We start from the raw sequence: 20,939 nt of genomic DNA, 5'->3' as shown, positions 1-20,939 counted from the left end.
TTACATTTTATAACGCTCTCTATTCATTATCAATTAGACGATGGTTTCGTGCACCCTGCATTAATAGTGGCCCGAATGACTAAGAATTACAGAAGGTCGGCTTTGTCCTTGTGACAGGGGGGAATTTATTTTTTCACATTTGACACATTATAATTTCAGAGTTTCACTATAGCATAAAAAGTACATAAATAACATACATAAAATGCATATAAAAGTACATAATCAACATACATAAAACCCATATAAAAGTATATAAATAACATACATAAAACCCATATAAAAGTACACAAATAACAAACATAAAACCCATATAAAAGTACATAAATAAAACCCATAAAAAAGTCAAATGCCCTTAAAGGGATATTCCCATTTTACACAATTATAGCCCCAGGGTACACAGATGTGACTTTCCTCTCGGCCCGGCACATCTTGAGGTATTTGATGATGATATTAACAATTTTGCAGTACTGTATTAGGAGTTGTTTATAGTGTATGGGGGTTGGGAGAGGCAGGTGATTTGTGATGCTCGTTGTCTGGTACGAATTGGTAAAAATGTGCAAAGGTTTGTGAGTAGTATAAAGCGGAGAGGACGAACTGTTCAGGTTTGGCAGTGGCCTGCGAACCTGAATGTTCATATTTTGACTCTCCACAGCGGCAGGGGTTGGATGCCACCCTAGGGAGGCCTAAAAAACATGCAAACAGCCTATGGCCACAAGGAGTCAATACCCAAGCATTTGGGTTCTAAGAATATTGCCGAACCCAAACAGTATGAACTCTCTGTTCGACACTATTTGTGGACTTTTGCCGATCTCTGCCATGTTAGCCAAGTGGGTGTGGCTTATCATGGATGATAGGGATGAGCGAACCGAACCGCAACAAACCAGATTCATTACGAACTTTGCAAAAAGTTCGTAACTAATCTGGTTAAAATAACAATAACAAATAAAATCTCAGAATAGACCAGGATACAAGGGATTATTACTCCTATAATCCCTTGTATCCTGGTTTTCTGTGAATATCAAGATGTGTGCCGTCACCCCTGTTAGGGTGAGACATTAAGTAAGTCTCAGATATACCTGAGTGCTGCCTAATCAAAAATGTGTAGAAAAATGTTGGTCCAAGACCGTGCACCCCAGTGCTGATGTGTGGTCCTTTAATTATGGGCAAGGGCAGTACATGTCTGTTACTGCCCATTGGGTCAACATTCCCCCAGAAGACCACCAGAAAGACCACCAGAAGCCCATTCTTGCCACTGTCACCTCCTCGGTGCTTTAGGGGGCCAGTTCTGCAAAGGTTCTGCCTTCACCAGCTTGCAACCATCCGCCGCTTTGACTGCAGTCCAACCTGCCCCAATGTCTTACCAACGATGTCAGGCCCGGCGCTCTCAGGCTGTCCTCCAGTTTGTGAGCCTTGGTGAACGGAGCCACAGTAGGCAGGAGCTCCTCCGGACCATCAGGTAGGAGATATATGAATGGCTGACCCCATGTCAACTAACGGTGGGAAGAGTTGTAGCCGACAATTGGAGGAACATTGTATGGCACATGTGATAAACCTCATAGTGCACAGGTTTCTGCTAACATGTCCTGCCAATTGTTGATCTCTTTTGAGGACGCAACTCTGTTTGTGAGCAGGCATGACTAGGAGATCAACGACATCATCCCACTCATCCGTGTACTGGAAAGTGTGCTGAACAACATCATCAGCGAGGATTCCCAGACCACCACTCCAAGGCTGAACATCCTCCTCCTCCGCCAATTGTCTGTTTCCACCATACTGGCCTGAGTGCAATCAGGTACTGCCCCCTCCTCCTCCTCAAATAGTCTTTTCTCAACCATACTGGACTGGGTGCAATCAAGTGGTGCCGCCTCTTCCAATAGTCTCTTTTCAACCATACTGGGCTGGGTGCAATCAAGTGCTACTGCCTCCTTCTCCTCCTCCTCCGTCAATTGTCTGTTCTGAACCACACTGGGTCCAATACAGTACTATTACTGCTGCTGGTTCCACTGTTAAAGGGAACCTGTCACCCCCCCCCCCCTTGTGCCGGGGTGACAGGCTCCCGACCCCCCGTTAGAGCCCCCTATACTCACGTGATCCCGCCGGGTCCCGCTTCTGGAGATGGTCGGGTCACGGAGATCTCAGCCGCTGCAGCCCGGCGCACGCGCTCCTCAGATAAGTCCAAAGCTCATAGAGAATGACGGAGCGCTGGACTCTCCTGTCATTCTCTATGAGTGTTGGACTCATCTAAGGAGCGCGCGCGCCGGGCTTCGGGCGCCGATATCTCCGTGACCCGACCATCTCCAGAAGCGGGACCCGCCGGGATCACGTGAGTATAGGGGGCTCTAACGGGGGGTCAGGAGCCTGTCACCACGTCACCGGGGGTGACAGGTCCTCTTTAAATGTCTGATTTCCACCCTACTGGGTCCAAGGAACTTTGTGTCCTATGTCCCGTGTAATCACTTACACCTTGACTAATTTTTTTTCACTATTTTTGCACTTTGATTTTTTCCACTTTTTTCATTGTAATAGCAACTGCAACTAAATGAAACTATACCCTATCAGACTCCGACTATTGTAGCTGAAATTATTCAGCCATAATAGCAAGGTTCGTTTTAGGTTTGGTTCGTATGAAACCGAACTTCACGAAAGTTCGCCGGATCGAACCGAACCAAACTTTTCAAAAGTTCGCTCATCCCTAATGGAGGAGCATGGTCTAGCACAAAGGTCATGGTAAACCTTACACAGTAAAAATGAAGACGTAAATTCTAAAGGAAACTACACCAGTTCTACAAACATCCAAGTATCGAATCTCTAAAAACTAGTGTTGAGTGACCTTGCCCAACTGTTGAGGTTCAACAATGTTCTTTGAACTTTAATGTTCGCGGACTCCCGGAGGCTGGAGACATTGGATGCTGCCATAAGGCTGCCAAGAAAACATAGGTAGAGCCATTGGCCATAGACTGTATCCATGTTTTCCAGGACTTCCTAGGGCGCCATCCATTCTCCAACCAAATGCCAAGTGTTCAGTGTTGGAGAATGTTGCGAGTTCGGTAAGTTTGCTCGACACTACTCAATAACAAGAAATAAAGACTCACCATTGTCAAAGTGAACGGATGGTTTTCCAGTGCAGACACTCTTGGACACTGTAGAATGATGTACTAGAAAAGACAAAAGTATCCAGGTTTACAGGGCTAGAGATATGCATCACGTATGTCACACTAAATCAACAACCTCTGATCTTCGAGGCAAGAGATAGAAAGATTGATCATTTTCATGTCACATTTAGGATAATTTAATATATATTGGAGCTAATCAGGATTATAGTGCCACCCCTGTCCTCAGGATATATGTGGTATTACAGTTCTCTCTGTTTCCCTCTCCTCCCTTCTGAGACGGCTGATGCAAACAAGTCCCTGGAAGGCTTTATTTGCAACATTGTAGCTTCTTTGCAATGCTGGGAGGGTCATTCTTAGGTCAAGTTTTTGATAAACTCACTGTGATTAACCCTCCTAGCTAGGGATGGTCTGAACCTGCCGAGATTTGTACGAACCTGAACTCTCGGCAATGATTCCCTCTGTCTTCCACCTCCGTGGAGAGGGTGGATACAGCTGGAGGACCGCCTGGAAAACTGGGATACAGCCTATGGCTATGGCTGTATCCCATTTTTCCAGGCGGTTCTCCAGCTGTATCCACCCTCTCCACGGAGGTGGAAGACAGAGGGAATCATTGCCGAGAGTTCGGGTTCGTACGAACCCGAACCTCGGCAGGTTCGGACCATCCCTGCTCCTAGCATTACAAAGAAGCTACAATGTTGCAGATAAAGCATGCCAGGGACTTCTTTAAATCAGCTGTCTCAGAAGGGAGGGGGGAGACAGAGAGAAAAGCTCACACACAGATTTTTGTGTCTTCAGCAGAAAGCAGCAGCTCAGAATTAAGGGAAGGAAACTGAATAGATAATAACAAGTATGGAAGGAATTGTCACCATGGGCAGTAACATATGAAAAGTTATGTTTGAGTTGAATACCCCTTTAATGGAACTGAGCTGCGATACCACACCCTAAATGAGGACAAGAGTGGCGCTGTTTCTGACAGAAGGTTGCTAAACCTTTATTACATGGAAGAAAAGTGAGGTTTCTATATCACTCACCTGGCCAGGCCTTGCTTTGAAGTGCTCTTTGATCATTCTGATTTCAATGACGTTACAAGGATGATGGATAACGGAGGTGATGGTCACCGGCTTAGTGCTCCGGAAGTATCGATACAACCGTTCTGCGCAGTACAGGCATAAAGGTGCTGAAATCCACAGCCATGTCTTAAGAGAGAAAGATGAGCTGAAACATAAGGCAGTCAAGAGGATAGCACAGCGGGAGTTCTCTTCTCCCGTATACACTTTATACTATAACTATCAATGGCCAACAGTTGTGGAAGGCGTATAAGAACCTTAAAGGGGAAGTCCGGTGAAAATTTTTAATAAAGTATTGTTTTGCCCCCCCAAATGTTATACAAATCACCAATATGCACTTATTATGGGAAATGCTTATAAAGTGCTTTTTTCCCTGCACTTACTACTGCATCAAGGCTTCACTTCCTGGATAACATGGTGATGTCACTTCCTGGATAACATGGTGATGTCACTTCCTGGATAACATGGTGATGTCACTTCCTGGAAAACATGGTGATGTCACTCCCTGGATAACATGGTGATGTCATGACCCGACTCCCAGAGCTGTGCGGGCTGTGGCTGCTGGAGAGGATGATGGCAGGGGGACACTGAGAGACACAGGGCACTGGAGGGACACTGACCTCTGCCATTATCCTCTCTAGCAGCCACAGCCCGCACAGCTCTGAGAGTCAGGTCAGGACATCACCATGTTATCCAGGAAGTGGCATTACCATGTTATCCAGGAAGTGACATCACCATGTTATCCAGGAAGTGACATCACCATGTTATCCAGGAAGTGACATCACCATGTTATAATGTTATCCAGGAAGTGAAGCCTTGATGCAGTAGTAAGTGCAGGGAAAAGGCACTATAAGCATTTCCCGTAATAAGTGTATATTGGGGATTTGTATAACTTTTGGGGGCAATACAATATTTGAATATAAACCCTCGAAACTATAACCAGCCAACATTTGGTCCATCCCAGACTCTCTCCCCTCCTGGTCACTTCTCTCACTTCCTCAATTATAACGTTTTTCTATTCTGATAAAACCAAAACATTTCAAGACTAATCTGTTCCCATCTGTAATAAAACCATGAAACAACATCTGAACTATTGGAATGAGTCGCAGGAAAGTTTTCTAAGGGACCTTATTTCGGCTATCTGATTGTCAGCCGTGACTCTTATGCTCCCAAATTAACTTTGTGACCTCTAGAATGGAAATTTAAATTAATCTCAAATACTTCAGAAATATGAAGCCAGAAATGATGATTATTAGAATTGTGCAGAATTATTCAGACAGTAGTACATGGCAACTTTATTGTACAATCACAATGGACACTATTCAAAGAAAACATTTGTATGTGCCCTTGATTGTCAGGCCTCCCCCACGACCCTCGGCTCCCCTCTTCTTTCTGGGTACAGTTTCGTCTCTGACTAGACTAGACAAGACTATACTTGGCCATGTTTTCTAAGCTTAGATAATCCCTTTAAGTTCTGTATTACCTACTCACTTACCTCCGGAAAATGGGGATGAAATGCAGGGTCCTCGGTACATATCCTAAGCGTGCTACCATTAATTAAAAGTTCTCCGTGTGTATTAAAGGGACTTGGGGCCAGTTTTTCAGTATTCAGCAGATATCCCTCTCCATTAAGCTGGGTAAGTGGAGCATAATACTTCACGGTCCTGTTTAGCCGGAGGCAGCCAGGAGGATGTTCTTCTAAATTAGTCTGATATTTTAGCACACCTCTAGAAGAGAAATAAAGATGGATGAGGGCTGGAATCAGTATGCTAAGAGCTCATTAACGCCACTTCAAGAGGTCTTGGATTGCTGGTTACTCGGGTGATTAAAGAACAAGTGTTTAGGGATTTAAACGTCTTAGAAAAGTTCACAGTGTACTCGCCGAGTTGCTGTTCATCGTCTAATTTAAAAAAAAAAAAAAATTCTTTCCGACATGGTACGGTAATTCTTTATACTCTCTTAGCAAACAAACATTTCACAGTTTGAATACTTTGTTTTACTGTTTTAGAATAAATTTAGTTTTTTTTGACTCCATTCACACACAAAGCACCAGACAACATTTTGGTCCCGCCTTTAACCTCTTAAAAACGGAGCCAATTTTCCTTTTTGTTTTTTCCTCCTTGTGTTTAAAAGGCCATAGCACTTGCATTTTTCCACCTAGAAACCCACATGAGCCCTTATTTTTTGCGTCACTAATTGTACTTTGTAATCACAGGCTAAATTTTTGCATTAAGTACACTGCGAAACCAGGAAAAATTCAATGTGTGGTGCAATTGAACAAAAAAACTCATTTCTTTTATTTTAGGGGTATTTTGTTTTTACACCATTCGCCCTGGGGTAAAACTTGTTATATATGTTCCTCAAGTCATTACGATTACAACTATATATAACATGTATAACTTTTCTTTTATCTGATGGGCTATAAAAAATTCAAACAAAAACGCTCCATTCCCAGGCTTATAGCGCTTTTATCCTTTGGTCTATGGGGCTGTCTCAGGTGTCATTTTTTGCGCCATGATGTTTACTTTCTATCGATACGCATATACGACTTTTTGATCACTTTTTATTTAATTTTTTTCTGGGTTTGATGCGACCAAAAATGCGCAATTTTGCACTTTGGGATTTTTTTGCGCTTACGCCATTTACCGTGCGAGATCAGTAATGTGATTAATTAATAGTTCGGGCGATTATGCACACAGCGATAGCAAACATGTTTGTTTATTTACTTTTATTTAAAACATGGGAAAAAGGGGGGTGATTCAGACTTTTATTAGGGGAGGGGGCTTTTTACTTATAAGAACACTTTTTTTTTTTTTTTTTTTACACTTATACTAGAAGCCCCCTGGGGTTAGGGTTATTCCCCCTGGGGTTAGGGTTATTCCCCCTGGGGGACTTCTTGTGTATACACTTTGATCTCTCATCGAGATCTTTGCTGTATACTTATACAGCAAAGATCATTGAGATCGGCACTCGTTTGCTTTCGGCTGCTACAGCGGAAAACAAACGAGTGCCGAGCTGGAATCAGCGCCATCTTGGCGGAGACCCTGGCCGGCACCACACACGGAGATCGCTCCTCCGGGACAACGTCCCGGGGGGGGGGGCGATCTCCGCCACTAGACACCAGGGAAGAGCTGCAGAAGGTAATCGGATGCAGCTGTCAACTTAGACAGCTGCATCTGATTACCTGATTAGCGGGCACGGTGATCGGACCGTGCCAGCCAATAGCCGCGGTCCCAGTTTACACGCGGCACCCGGGATCGCGGCGGTTCAGAGCGGGGTCGCCACGCGACCCAGCTCTGAACACCTCTTGCGGATGCATGACGGATGGGTACGTCATGCGTCCTTAAGAGGTTAATAGAGATGTGACCTAAGATGCACCCTTCTTGCAGGGGGTTTCCAGGGATTACAAATCTATAAATGTAATAGACTTTCCTTTCTGATATTGCTACACCTGCCCCTAGTCTTATGTGCTGTTGACAAATGATCCCAGAAAACTCCTTTAAGCATTGATTGGATAGGTGACAAGTAGGATTAAATCGGACAAACCCTTTAAGCCTTCCAGCCACCATTAACCACAGCCTCCCCCTGGATATTGATTTGCACAGACTGGCTTTATATGTACCTATGACCATTCTATGGCACGTACATACATACATACATACATACATACCATAGAAACATACCATGAATGCAGCGGCTCAGCCATGGTTGATAACCTTCCTTAGCTACTGGGTGGTGATTAGAGATGAGCGGAACTGGAGCATGCTCAAGTCCAGTCATTTGGCATTTGAATACCAGTGGCTGAAGAAGTTGGATGATGCCTTAGGGAGTTCTAAAAAACATGAATGCAGCCAAAGGCCATAGGCTGTATCAATGTTTCCCGGACTCTCTAGGGCTGCATCCAACTTCTTTAGCCGCTTGTACTCAAATGCAAAATGAACGGACTCGATCATGCTCAAGTTGCGCTCATCTCTAGTGGTGAGTGGATTTGCAGAACTCCAAATGTAATAGAAAGGGCACAAAGTGGAAGCAATTACCAGGGCTATCCGTCTTTGGTTGGAAGCCCCACCATCATGATGCGGGTCTCAGTCTTATCTTTGGCCTGGGACCCCAGGTCACAGCCCTAAGAATAAAGACAGGTTGGCAGCAGAGATGACAAGACAGGCCAGGACAATAGACCAGAGCACAGGAGCAGGAACACAGACAATGTAGCGTGAACCAGGAACACAGACAATGGAACAGTAGGCGGAATGTGGTCAAACCAGCGGGACTGAATGAAGGACCCAGGATAGTAAAACAAGTACCAGAAATGAGTGGAAGTGTGGAGACAGGACTGGCGGCTGTGGCTATAGGACTATAAAACAACAAGTACCAGAGGAAGGTCGGAATAGGGGACACAAAGCTGGCGGGAATAGATATTGGACTGTAAAACAAGTACCAGATGTTTTACTTTGATAAGCTAGGCCGAAGGAGAGTCCAGACGAAGAACAGACAACTTGGAACAAACTTAGAACAGACTTAAAGGAGAAGTCTGGCGGAAGTCTTGTATTGCTCCCCAAAAGTTATACAAATCACCAATATACACTTCTTAAGGGAAATGCACATAAAGTGTTTTTTTTTCCCTGCACTAACTACTGCATCAGGGCTTCACTTCCTGGATAACATGGTGATGTCACTTCCTGGATAACATGGTGATGTCACTTCCTGGATAACATGGTGATGTCACTTCCTGGATAACATGGTGATGTCACTTCCTGACTCCCAGAGCTGTGCGGGCTGTGGCTGCTGGAGAGGATGATGGCAGAGGGATGCTCAGTGTCCCTCCAGTGCCCTGTGTCCCTCAATGTCCCCCTGCCATCATCCTCTCCAGCAGCCACAGCCCGCACAACTCTGCGAGTCGGCTTGTGACATCACCATTTTATTCAGGAAGTGACATCACCATTTTATTCAGGAAGTGACATTATCATGTTATCCAGGAAGTGACATCACCATTTTATCCAGGAAGTGACATCACCGTGCTATCCAGGATATGACATCACCATGTTATCCATGAAGTGAAGCCTTGATGCAGTAGTAAGTGCAGGGGAAAAAGCCCTTTATAAGCATTTCCCGCAATAAGTGTTTATTGGTGATTTGTATAACTTTTGGGGGGCAATACAATACTTTAATAAAAATTTTTGCTGGACTTCTCCTTTAAAGGAGGGCACAGGGCACTGGATGGAACTAGGACAGAGGGTGTACTGTGCTGACACGGACCAAGATCGGAAGCAAAAACAAAGTATTCATAGCAGATGCCCGTAACCATTAGAAACTGCTTTACAAAACCAGGAGAACAAAGCTAGGTACTGCAGAATTAACTGTTGCTTTGATGGGTACCAGAATGTGATAGACTTATGGTGCATTAACACAAAGAGATTTATCTGACAGATTTTTGAAGCCAAAGCCAGAGACAGACTATAAACAAAGAACAGGTCATAAAGGAAATTTCTCCTTTATTCCTGGTTTGGGCTTCAAAAATCTGCCAGATAAATCTCTCTATGGTGTAAAGGCACCACAAGAGCAGAAAACATTCTATACGATCAAATAGCATTGTGTCAGCAGGGGAGAGATGAACAACAAACTGCTTCTCCAAAAATAAGACAGTGTCTCATATTATTTATTTTTTCCAAAAGAAGCGCTAGGGCTTATTTCTGGGGTAGGTCTTAATTTTTTCCCCATGAACAACAATCCCTGTGTTGTACTCCATGGAGTAGTTTTTTTCTTTTCAAACTCATGTTGTCTGGGGGTAAAAATGTACAGTATCAGTATACCGGGAGATAGAAGGTAAGACCCTAGAGAGGGACTCGAAAGCGGCTGAGCAGGACACCGGTCCAGGACGCGAGGGAGCTATGGTACGCCTGTTCGCTGTCTCTGGGATGTCAGTGATATAACCTAATGCTGGAGACGCTGACTGTAACTATGGCTCATTTTTGGTGTAGGGCTTATATTTCAAGTCTACCTAAAAAAAAAAAAAAAAAAGTTGCAAAATCAAGCCAGGGCTTGTTTTGGGGGTAGGGCCTATTTTTGGAGAAACAGGGTAGCAGTTCATGGCAGTATTTCTATAGCCTAAATTGGAACATTTAGGGGGGGGGGGGTTTATGAAGACCGGCTTACTCGTATGCTGGTCTTAACTTTGGCCCCAGCTGAATTCACTAAAAGGCGCACGTCTCTTAGTGAATCCGGTCGACCAGGGGGCCCGAACCAGCAGGCTTCACGCAGGTGTAGATTTGGATCATGATTTACGCGTGCGATCAGGCGTAAATCATGATAAATGAGGCTCCCCTCCCCCCAAGCGTACGCCAGGGAGAAGTGGCGAATCTGCGCCTTCTCCCTGGCGTATACCCCTGCCTACCTACTTTTCATAAATGTCCCCCCTAGACTCCCAAAACCAACCAGGTGATGCGAATACAAGCCCCTAATGTGTCCAACACATATCATCCAAGGAAATATATAACAATGCTATAAAAGAGAATAAAAAATAAAATGTCAAGGACATAAGACATTACAGTAATACAAGTAAGAGAAACGGGAAAAAAAGGAAAAATAGTTTTTATCTTGTTATATGTCATCAAGCAAATGCCACGGAAAAGCTCTGTGATGAAAAAGCTCTAGTACTCCATCACCATAAAGCTCAGCTCTTGATGGATGTTTGTGTTGAGGATTACCGGGCTACACTGTTATTGTAACGTTCCATCGGCACGTGAGGAATCCGATGAGCAGAGATGAGCCACCAGACTGCCGTCCCTTAGAAGATTAAGTGTGAAACCACCATTTGTTAATTTATCTCCATGTTTAATAAATGACTTTGTGTCTCGGTACGTCTTTAAGTCATCAATTATTAATGATTATCCCTTAAAGCTACGGCGCACGCAAGATTGTAAATTCATTCACAATAGCCGAACAGATGTCCCCTCTGGAAACATCCAATAGATGCCTTAATCCTTTGCTGTAAACCACTTCTTTCTCTCATATGAATGATTGATTGTGTGGAAATCCAATCTATATATTGCACATATATCCTACATAGCGAAGGAGACAGTTCACTTTGTCATTTTTAATATGAGGTCAAAAATGTAAATTTTTTATTTAGTTAAAAGATATGTATTTTAAGGAAATTGCTTTTACAATCAGTGACTATAAATTATTTTTTTCCGGATTTTTTTTTGTTTTTTGTCCAATGGCAAAAACATTGGGAACCATTGGTTTAGGCTCTGTTGATGTCTATGCTTGGAGCTCCTGCAGCAGATGTTGCCATATTGGTTGGAGTGGAAGAATACAACAAAGGGGGATACAGCTGATCCCAATGTAAGTCAAAGGGCACCAATGGTCCATCATCAGATTAGTTGTCAGCAGTGGATGGTTACAATGGAGCTCATCTCCTGCAATGAGTTGGATCAGGCAGATAGACAGGTCAAGCACTGTTGTGCCCTTTGGTTAAAGTGATTCTGTACCCACAATCTGCCCCCCCCCCCTCCCCCCCAAAACTGCTTGTACTGTCGGATAGTTGCTTTTAATCCAAGATCTGTCCTGGGGTCTGTTCGGCAGGTGAAAAAAACAACTTTTAAACTTGCAGCCCTGTGTCAAATTGGCATGGCCTATAGTGTCTGTGCCCAAACCTTGCACCGGCTCTACGTCCCATCAGTTGTCTGAACACTGCACATGGGCCTTACCGATCCAGCACATGTGCAGTGTTCAGACAAGTGATGATTAGGAGTAATCCTGCCTGGGGGTGTACCTAATGATGAAGAGGGTGGGGAACAAGGACGGAGCAGCATTGCAGGCCTAGGGCACTGACACTCTAGGCCACCCCAATTTGACACAGAGCTGCAAGTTTAAAAGTTGTTTTTTTAGGACAATAACTGCATCAGACCTCAGGACAGATCTAGTATCAAAAGCAGCTATCTGACCGTACAAGTGGTTTGCAGGGGGAATATTGTGGGTACAGAGTCGCTTTAACAATTGGCTGCTTATCCAATCTAACTCATTTCAGGAGACAGAAACCATAGACTTATAATGGAGCCCATCTCCTGCAAAACTTGTACTTCACCCAGCTATAACTAATGACTAATCTTAAAGAGTCATCAGCCATGTCAAAAGTTATTGATTGCAGTGGGTCTAATACTGAGCCCTGATGGGATCAGAAAATACAACGTCCACTCCTAGGCCACTCGCTAATTCAGTAGTTTCATTGTTGGAATTAGCCATTATGGACAAACAGCAGGGAAATGAATTGTGCTGCTCTCTCCCTTGCTATTTCACCTGATAACAGCGTCCTGTTGTGATCAATAAGCTTAAACTTGCCTCATCACATGTCAAAAGTTATTTTCAATGACAGACGCTTCATAATTTGCCCATATCAGCTGTCGGCCCATGTGACCTTCCAGTTCCTGGACCAGAGCTGATCTCTGCCATATTGGATACCATGACACAACAACATTGCTGAAGATATTAGCAGAATGGCACGGCCTTGGGACCCGGCCATGGACAGAAGGATTCATTATCCAGACTGTTCTCCAAAGCTGTCCCATTTGGATGGAATTTTTTGTGTGACTTTTTTTTTTTTAATGTTCTTTGTTGAAACATTTGTGACACTTACCCTGCAGCGTGGACCAGTAGGAGCACATAGAACAGAAAGAACAGGTTATGTGTGTGCAGGAAGATATCAAAATTACAGGCCCTGCGAAGAAAATAATAATTTAGTTTTTAATAATTTATAGGAAGTGAACAGTTGTTGTATATTAGATTATTAAGAAGCTTAAAGGGGTATTCTACTCAAACATAACTTTTCATACGTTGCTCCCCATGGTGAGACTAGCAATTCTTTCCATACTTGTTATTATCTATTCAGTCTCCTTCCCCCAGTTTTGAGCTGCAGCTTTCTGCTGAAGACACAAAAAACCTGTGTCTGAGCTGTTCAGTCCATCTCTACTCTCAGCCAACTTCTCCCCCCTCCCTTCTGAGACAGCTGATGCCAACAAGTCCCTATGTGCAACCAACTTTGTAACACCTGGAGATTAATCACAGTGAGTTCATCAGCAACATGACCTTAGATTAACTCTCCCATCATTACAATGAAGCTAAAATGTTGCAGATAAAGCCGGGGACTTGCTTACATCAGCTGTCTGGGTAGGGAGATGGAGAGAAAATCTTACATACAGTTTTTTGTGTCTTCAGCAGAAAGCAGAAGCTCAGAACTGGGGGAAAGAGACTGAATAGATAATAACGAATATGGAATGAATTGTTAATCTCACCATGGGCAGCAACATATCAAAAGTTATGTTTGAGTGGAATATCCCTTTAAATATAAGGTGCCGTGAAGACAATGCAGTTTTCTATTGAAATTCATATTCTGCCAAAAATGTTTTACTTTTATTTTACGTAAAAACTTCAGTATATACATAGTACATACTAAAATATGTAGTGTTCTGTATGGAGATGGATAAGTTACCTTATGGATGCAGTTGACGCTGTGGACATGAGAAACAAAATGAGCACCATCAATACTCCGGTCACCCCTGGAACTAGAAGAGAAGCATATCATCAATACATATTCTAAAATCTAATAATTCAGTAGGTGGCCATATCCATATCCATATATAGGGTAAGATTCCAAAACAGCTACATAACAGCTCCCAAAGTATGCTATACTAGCCCTTTAAATGTGGTCTCATCTCATCTAGAGCTCACGACTGACACGTTCTCCATCCCACCAACAGCTTCTTCTCACTCCATAACAATGTCATGTATAATCTTATGATGCATGATGCGAAGCACTGGGAATGTGTAGGTTGGGGTTGCGATCAGATGCAGTGAATTGGTATACCTGACATGGTCCCTATCGTGGACTGGGCTTTGGGGAACCTAGGTCACATGATAGCCACTTTAGTGATCAATTCAACTGTTGGGGGGACTCGAGAGCGGCAGTTGGGGGGGATTATAACAGTTAGAGGTTAAGGTGGGTATGGAAAGTGTATAATATGGAGAAACATATTAAATATTCTGGATTGTAGACCGGGGCAAGCTCAAGTATGGCCAAAGACTGCCAGAGGGTGGTTGTCACCAAAAGTAAGCATTAGTTCTGTTTGTGATTTAGAGGTTCTAGATGGAGACCTCTGTCCTGCTGTCCTGGGAGGTCTGTCTCATCCTCAGCTTTGTGCCTATAGGCTGGAGAGGGCCTACCTCGTCTCATCCCTTTGACTGCCCCTAGAGATGATACTTTCTACAAGATCTTCATCTTCATGAAGCACATCCCAATGAAAGCTATGACGGAGTAGACAACTACTGGCTCAATACCCTGCCATTTACTCTTGTGAGCCATAAACTGCTTTGGGTCTGCTGTTAACTGGAGGTAGGGACTGCCGAGGACGACGCATCCCAGCACAGGCTCAGGTGGCATGTCACTGTAGATACGAGCTGAACCCGGCTGTGTCTGGCGTGGAGGCATGGGAGAGGAGAGTTCTTCTTTTTTTTTCTTTTTTTTAAAGGAGAAGTCCGGCCAAAATTAATTTTCGATATGTTGTTACTTATGAAAAGTTGTACAAATTTCTAATGTACATTAATTATGGGAAATGCACATATAGGGCTATTTCCCTTAATTTAGTAGATCAGGAAGTGTTAGAATTCTCTCAGATCCAGTGACGTCACGACGAAAGGTGTAATTCCTATGGAGTGTCCAGCAGCGGGCGCTCTCTATATAGAAGTCTATGGGACTTTATTGTTTCTATGGATTTCTATGTAATGTAATGTAATGTAGTGTAGTGTACAGTGCTTTATTGAATGAATACATCTATGGAATACTTTGGGGAGCAAGTGTCCCTGCTCCCCAAAGTATTGCATAATTGTATTCATTCAATACATTAGGATATCACAGTAAGCCCGCTGATCCGCCGCATTCCCGCCGCCCGCCGCACTCCCGCCGATCCACCGCATATACACTGAACTACAGCTCCCATCATCTGCTTATAGTATGAACAGGTGATGGGAGCTGTAGCTGGGTAATGGATATCATTTGCCTGCGATGCCACTGCTTATGCCGCCAGGCGCAGGGGGGGAGCCGCTCAGTAAACAGGAGCGCTCCCCCTTCCTCCTCCTTCTCCCTATACCACTGCTGACTCCCTGCCTGGCCGCCGCTCTCCGCTCTCATATACCGGCTCCCGATGCATCAGTGCGGACACCAGGATGCATCGGGAGCCGGTATATGAGAGCGGAGAGCGGCGGCCACGCGGGGAGTCAGCAGTGGTATAGGGGGGAAGGTATCCTGGAAGAAGGAGGAGGGGGGAGCGCTCCTGTGTACTGAGCGGCTCCCCCCTGCGCCCGGCAGCATAAGCAGTGGCATCGCAGGCAAAATATATCCATTACCCAGCTACAGCTCCCATCACCTGCTCATACTATAAGCAGATGATGGGAGCTGTAGTTCAGTGTATATGCGGTGGATCGGCGGGAGTGCGTCGGGCGGCGGGAATGCGGCGGATCGGCGGGCTTACTGTGATATCCTAATGTATTGAATGAATACATTTATGCAATACTTTGGGGAGCAGGGACACTTGCTTCCCAAAGTATTCCATAGATGTATTCATTCAATAAAGCACTGTACACTACACTACATTACATTACATTACATAGAAATCCATAGAAACAATAAAGTCCCATAGACTTCTATATAGAGAGCGCCCCCTGCTGGACACTCCATAGGAATTACACCTTTCGTCGTGACGTCACTATATCTGAGAGAATTCTAACACTTCCTGATACACTAAATTAAGGGAAATAGCCCTATATGTGCATTTCCCATAATTAATGTACATTAGAAATTTGTATAACTTTTCATAAGTAACAACATATCAAAAATTAATTTGGGCCGGACTTCTCCTTTAAGGGTAATAGCCCTATATGTGCATTTTCCATAATTAATGTACATTAGAAATTTGTATAACTTTTCATAAGTAACAACATATCAAAAATTTATTTTGGCTGGACTTCTCCTTTAAATGTTATTGGGCTAAGAATTTTGTGTGGGCAAATAGGGTGCCATTTTACTATGTTGGGGGGCACTCCAAGGAACACTGTTACTTTGTGCACTCTAAAGGGCACACTATTAGGCTATGTTCCCACTACGCACTGATAAGCGCTAACAACGGCCATTGTTAGCTCTTATTGGTAAGTAGTGGAAACATAGCTTTGCTTTTTGGGCTTCCGGCCACTGTAAGTGGAAAAGGAAGATGTTGGAAAGGTGAGGAGACCAAGATGATCGTCCAACAAATTGAGCAGCATTGAGTCGTTGAGCCCATCATGATGGTCCGGGCTGGATCGAGATGTGGATGACTTTACCCAGATAAGACTCCCCCTGGAGTCACTGGATGTAACTGTACTGTAATCACTTAGAGCACCTGATTAGATATTGGTACCAAGCAAAATGGTAACTGGCAAAAAAATGTAATTGCATTGTTTCTGTTGCACCTAAAAGGACTCCTATAAGCCTCATTAAGATATATCTACATCAAACCTGCTTCATGTGACTACACCTCAACAGACAGGCCATTGGTTTAATAACAACCTGTTGTTTGCAAAAAGGAATCTGAGATCCTTTAAGTGGAAGTAACTGTGTGTCTATCATTCATCCCGATGACAGCAGTAATATGAGAGTGGGTTCAAAGGGTCCTGGATAATTTTCTGTATGGGGCCCCGCAAACGTCTGATGGTGGCGCTCGATTTAATGTATAAAGAGTTCCTATATATCATCTCTGTCCAGACTGCCAATGATTTTCCCTGCAGGAACCCGGTGACCTCAATATACAAATGTTATATATATAGATCTGGCATTTGATTTGTTTCACAAGACTAGGCCTGGATTACCCAGCTGCAAGACGCTGGGAGATTTTCATACAACCTTCGTACGTGTGAATTCATGGGGAGATTTCTAGACAGCTATTATCAGTCACACCGCCGGTAGGCTAGAGTTTAAAAGGGAACTCTGCACTTTTATCTATATCCATGACTGATAATAATATCATTTTTGCAGTATTGTTCACTTTCCTGCTGCGAAAAAATAACGTCTATAAACAGAGTCTTCTTGGATTGCTTACTGTCGATTTGTGTACCGAGAAGTCTATGTGTGAGCCTGGTAAATGCATAGAGTAGAGATGAGGGCCTACAAGCCATAAAAGTAGAACACAATAATAATATTCATGATATCTATATAGCGCCCACATATTCTCGGCTATGTACAAGTACAAGCTTGCAAATAGTGTTGAGTGGACTGTTTGGATTAGGCAACATTCTCCGAACCCAAACACTCTGCATTTGACTCCCAGCATCAGGAGAAGTTGGATACAGCCCTAGGGAGTTCTAGAATACAGCCAAGGCTGTATCCATGTTTTTCAGGCAGCCCTAAGACAGCGTGTAACTTCTACAGATGTCAGGAGTCAGATGCTAAGGATTTGGGTTTGGAGAACGTTGCCAAACCTAAATAAGTATCCATCCACAGACAGCTGTTTCTAGGTAGTTGCCCCTCATCAGTGTGGAGTAGGATTCTGGTTAGTGGGAGCAATGCCTAGTAAGTGCATGCACTTACTAGGCATTGCTCCCACTAGCCAGAATCCTACTCCACACTGATGAGGGGCAAATACCCAGAAACAGCTGTCTGTGGATAGATACCTTGCTTGGGTGGTTTCCTTAATTAGAGACATTCCTTGGCTTGGTTGTTCCTTCCCGGAGGAAGGTCTGGCTAGTTCATTGACGTCGAGACACGTGATGGTGTCTCTGCAGTGTTCTTTTGCATACGAGAATCTGTGCAGGACTCCTCTCTCCAGAAGCATTAGGAAGTAGAATGATATGTTGATATATAGATATGTTGGGAACCTCTACAACAGTCCCCTCTAGAGATGAGTGAATCGAGATCTCTTACAAACTTTTTGCATAATACGTAACAAACCCAGTCCGAGATGGCAGATGCACAATTTAATACACATAGGGAAAAAAAGGGTGTGCTCTCCTGTTCATTCCTTCTCGGTGTCCTCCTATGGGTCTCCGGTGTCCCATGTTGCCTTCAGCATGCTCTTCCAATCAGAGTGAGACGAGACAGCACCGCACCCAGTAGTTAGCTACGCGGGCTGTCACTCCCAAGACGAGAGTGACAGCTCGCTCAGCTAATCACTGACTGACTGAGATGGGACAGCAGTGTGGCCAGTGATTGGCTGAGTGGGCTGTCCCTCTCGTCAGGAAGTGGAGGAACATTACGAACATAACGCGAATTGTTCGTGTCCGCCGACCCCAACAGTTTGTTCAATGATCGAAATGGTTATAACGATCATTTTCGAACATAATCGAAACTTGTGAACCTAGGCAACTGTGTAATTTAGGCTTTGCGCTTGATAATCTGTATGCATGTGCATAACTCTAGACCAAAACGTACATAATCTGTAGGCAACTGTGTAATTTACACTTTACTCATGATAATCTGTACGCTTCTACTGTATGTTTGTTATTTGGTTGTGAGTGTTCTGTGAAAACGAACCGATCACGATGAAATTTTTTTATATTTGTGTTTGGGATCTGAACCGAACATCATAACATTTGCGCATCACTAGTATTGATGAGCAAGCTAGATGAACGACACTCAAACAGGTAGAGAACCTGGATGTAGAGAATCTGTGCAGGAATCTTCATAGTAGCAACAACAACAACAACAAAAACCTTGGTGTTTAGAATCTGTTCCAGTCACCATTTCTTAGAGAATTTACATCATGTTGAGAATCTGTGCTCTCGTATAGATCATGCATACTAAACTCTGCCCCTTTAACAAAACCACACCTCAATATGGAGTTTGTGCCATCAGGAAGCTTCCTTCCAAAATTACTATTACGACTATACGATTTGCTTGTAAAATTAGAAAATGTATTGTAGCCGTGGCTACAATAAATTTCCCAATTTACAAGCAAGTCCCTGCAAGTACTGTGCGTAATTTGAAATTTTCATGGTACACGACCCATGACAGAGGGGTTTACAGGGGATATGTACCTACATATAGAGTGTTGCTGCTATCCAACCCCTTTCCATGTGCCCTTATGGGACATGTGACCTGTTATGTGACACTAACTCATTCCGACAGCAGCTGAATCAGCCCCTGGCAATCAAACAAAAGTCCCAGGAGCCATGATTCCCAAATTAAATGGCTTGTCTAAGATGAAACGACTCCTTTAGGGGGGTCAGGAGGAAATCAATTATTTTCAGGAAAATCCTTACATTATTATTTGGCTAAAATTCAAACTTTTTGACTTTTTTGATACATCGTGTCAAATATTTAAACAGTTTCGGAGCTCCTGGCATCATCTTTCGTTATGATGTGGGGAGCTGTAAACCCGTTTAAATACTAATTAAAAATTTTTGTATATTTCTTTTACACATCCTTTCAAGGGACGAAATAATATAAAAATTAGAAAAAAAATGCAATACCTAACTACAAGACACACTAGAACTCCGCTGGTATGCCAGCATACTGCCGGAGTTCTAAAGCGTTCTAAAGTGATTAGGTGCCGAACAGTGAATAGTGAACAGGTGCTAAGCGGGGACACCTGGTTATATGCATTTACTGTATATTTTTCGCACCTGACTATAAGAAGCACCCCTGGTTTAGACAGCTGAAAACAGTAAAGAAATATTTAATGCTAATTAAATTTCCCTGGTGGTCTAAGGCAGTGAAGGGGTTAAGGTTTATTGAAATGACAGGACCACATTAACACTCCCCAAGATGGTATATCATACCGCACAAACACAGCTCTGCAGCTGGCACAATACCCACCCAGCTCTGCAACATCATACACACCCAGCTTTGCTACATCAAAACACACACAGCTCTTCAGAATGCACATTGCACACACAGTTCTGCTACATCATATAGACTCAGCTCTGCTACCTTAAAATACCCACAGGCACACACAGTGCTGTATCAATATCAAAGATGCACATACCTCTGCTACATCACCATACACAAACAGCTCTGGTACATACATACAGACAGACACACACACACACACACACACACACACATACACACACAATTTTTTTTAACACAAATTGTCCCTACGTACAGTATCTGTAGTGCAGGCTCCTCACAGTCATGTGACTAATCACATGACTGTGACATCACTGAAGGTCCTGCAGGATCTTAAAGGGGTACTAAAGCAAAAAGCTTTTTCCCAGTAATTGAAACACATTACAAAGTTATATAAGTTCGTAATATGCATCAATCACCTATCTGCCGCCCTTCCCTAACTTTTCCCCCCTCAACCCCCCACCAGGAAGTGAAGTAAACTCATTCTTACTTAATGACTGTTGACCTCAGGCTTTTCTGTGGCAGCCATTTTGTGACAATGACATCATCAAGATGGGAGGCGGGTCTAAGCCCTGTTAGGCCAGCCTCTCTTTGTCAGATGACTCGGGTTGCTCAGCTCTGATTGGCTGAACAAGCTGTAAGCCATCTAACAGTTTTACAGAGTCAGTTGGACATCACAGGGGACAAAGTGCATCATGGGAAAAAAAAAAAAAATTAAGACACTAACTGGAGCTTCAGGGACCTGCAAACAGCAGGAAATTCAAACAGAGGCAGACTCAGGAGAGATGGTAAGTGTAAAAACTATGTTTGGTTGATTTTTTTTTTATATATCAGTGCCGGAGTACCTCTTTAAGCCCCATTATGCATAAGTTCCCTGGGGATTTTACATGT

General features: G+C 43.6%; 1 protein-coding gene across 2 annotated transcripts in view; it reads right to left on the bottom strand.

Moving 5' to 3' along the window:
• NOX4 (NADPH oxidase 4) overlaps positions 1–20,939 on the bottom strand; it is a 132,133-nt gene that overhangs the window by 61,684 nt on the left and 49,510 nt on the right. For both annotated transcript variants that reach the window (XM_069971994.1, XM_069971996.1), the window contains 5 exons: positions 13,668–13,740; positions 12,816–12,896; positions 5,676–5,907; positions 4,145–4,309; positions 3,093–3,155 (listed from right to left, as the gene is read on the bottom strand). In XM_069971994.1, coding sequence (XP_069828095.1) covers positions 3,093–3,155; positions 4,145–4,309; positions 5,676–5,907; positions 12,816–12,896; positions 13,668–13,740 — 614 coding nt within the window. The remainder of the gene's footprint in view (positions 1–3,092; positions 3,156–4,144; positions 4,310–5,675; positions 5,908–12,815; positions 12,897–13,667; positions 13,741–20,939) is intronic.

This window comes from Dendropsophus ebraccatus, chromosome 5, assembly GCF_027789765.1.
Source record: "Dendropsophus ebraccatus isolate aDenEbr1 chromosome 5, aDenEbr1.pat, whole genome shotgun sequence".
Lineage (NCBI taxonomy): Eukaryota > Metazoa > Chordata > Amphibia > Anura > Hylidae > Dendropsophus > Dendropsophus ebraccatus.
The sequence above is the reverse complement of the archived record's forward strand: the minus strand, read 5'-3'. Positions and strand labels throughout refer to the sequence as shown.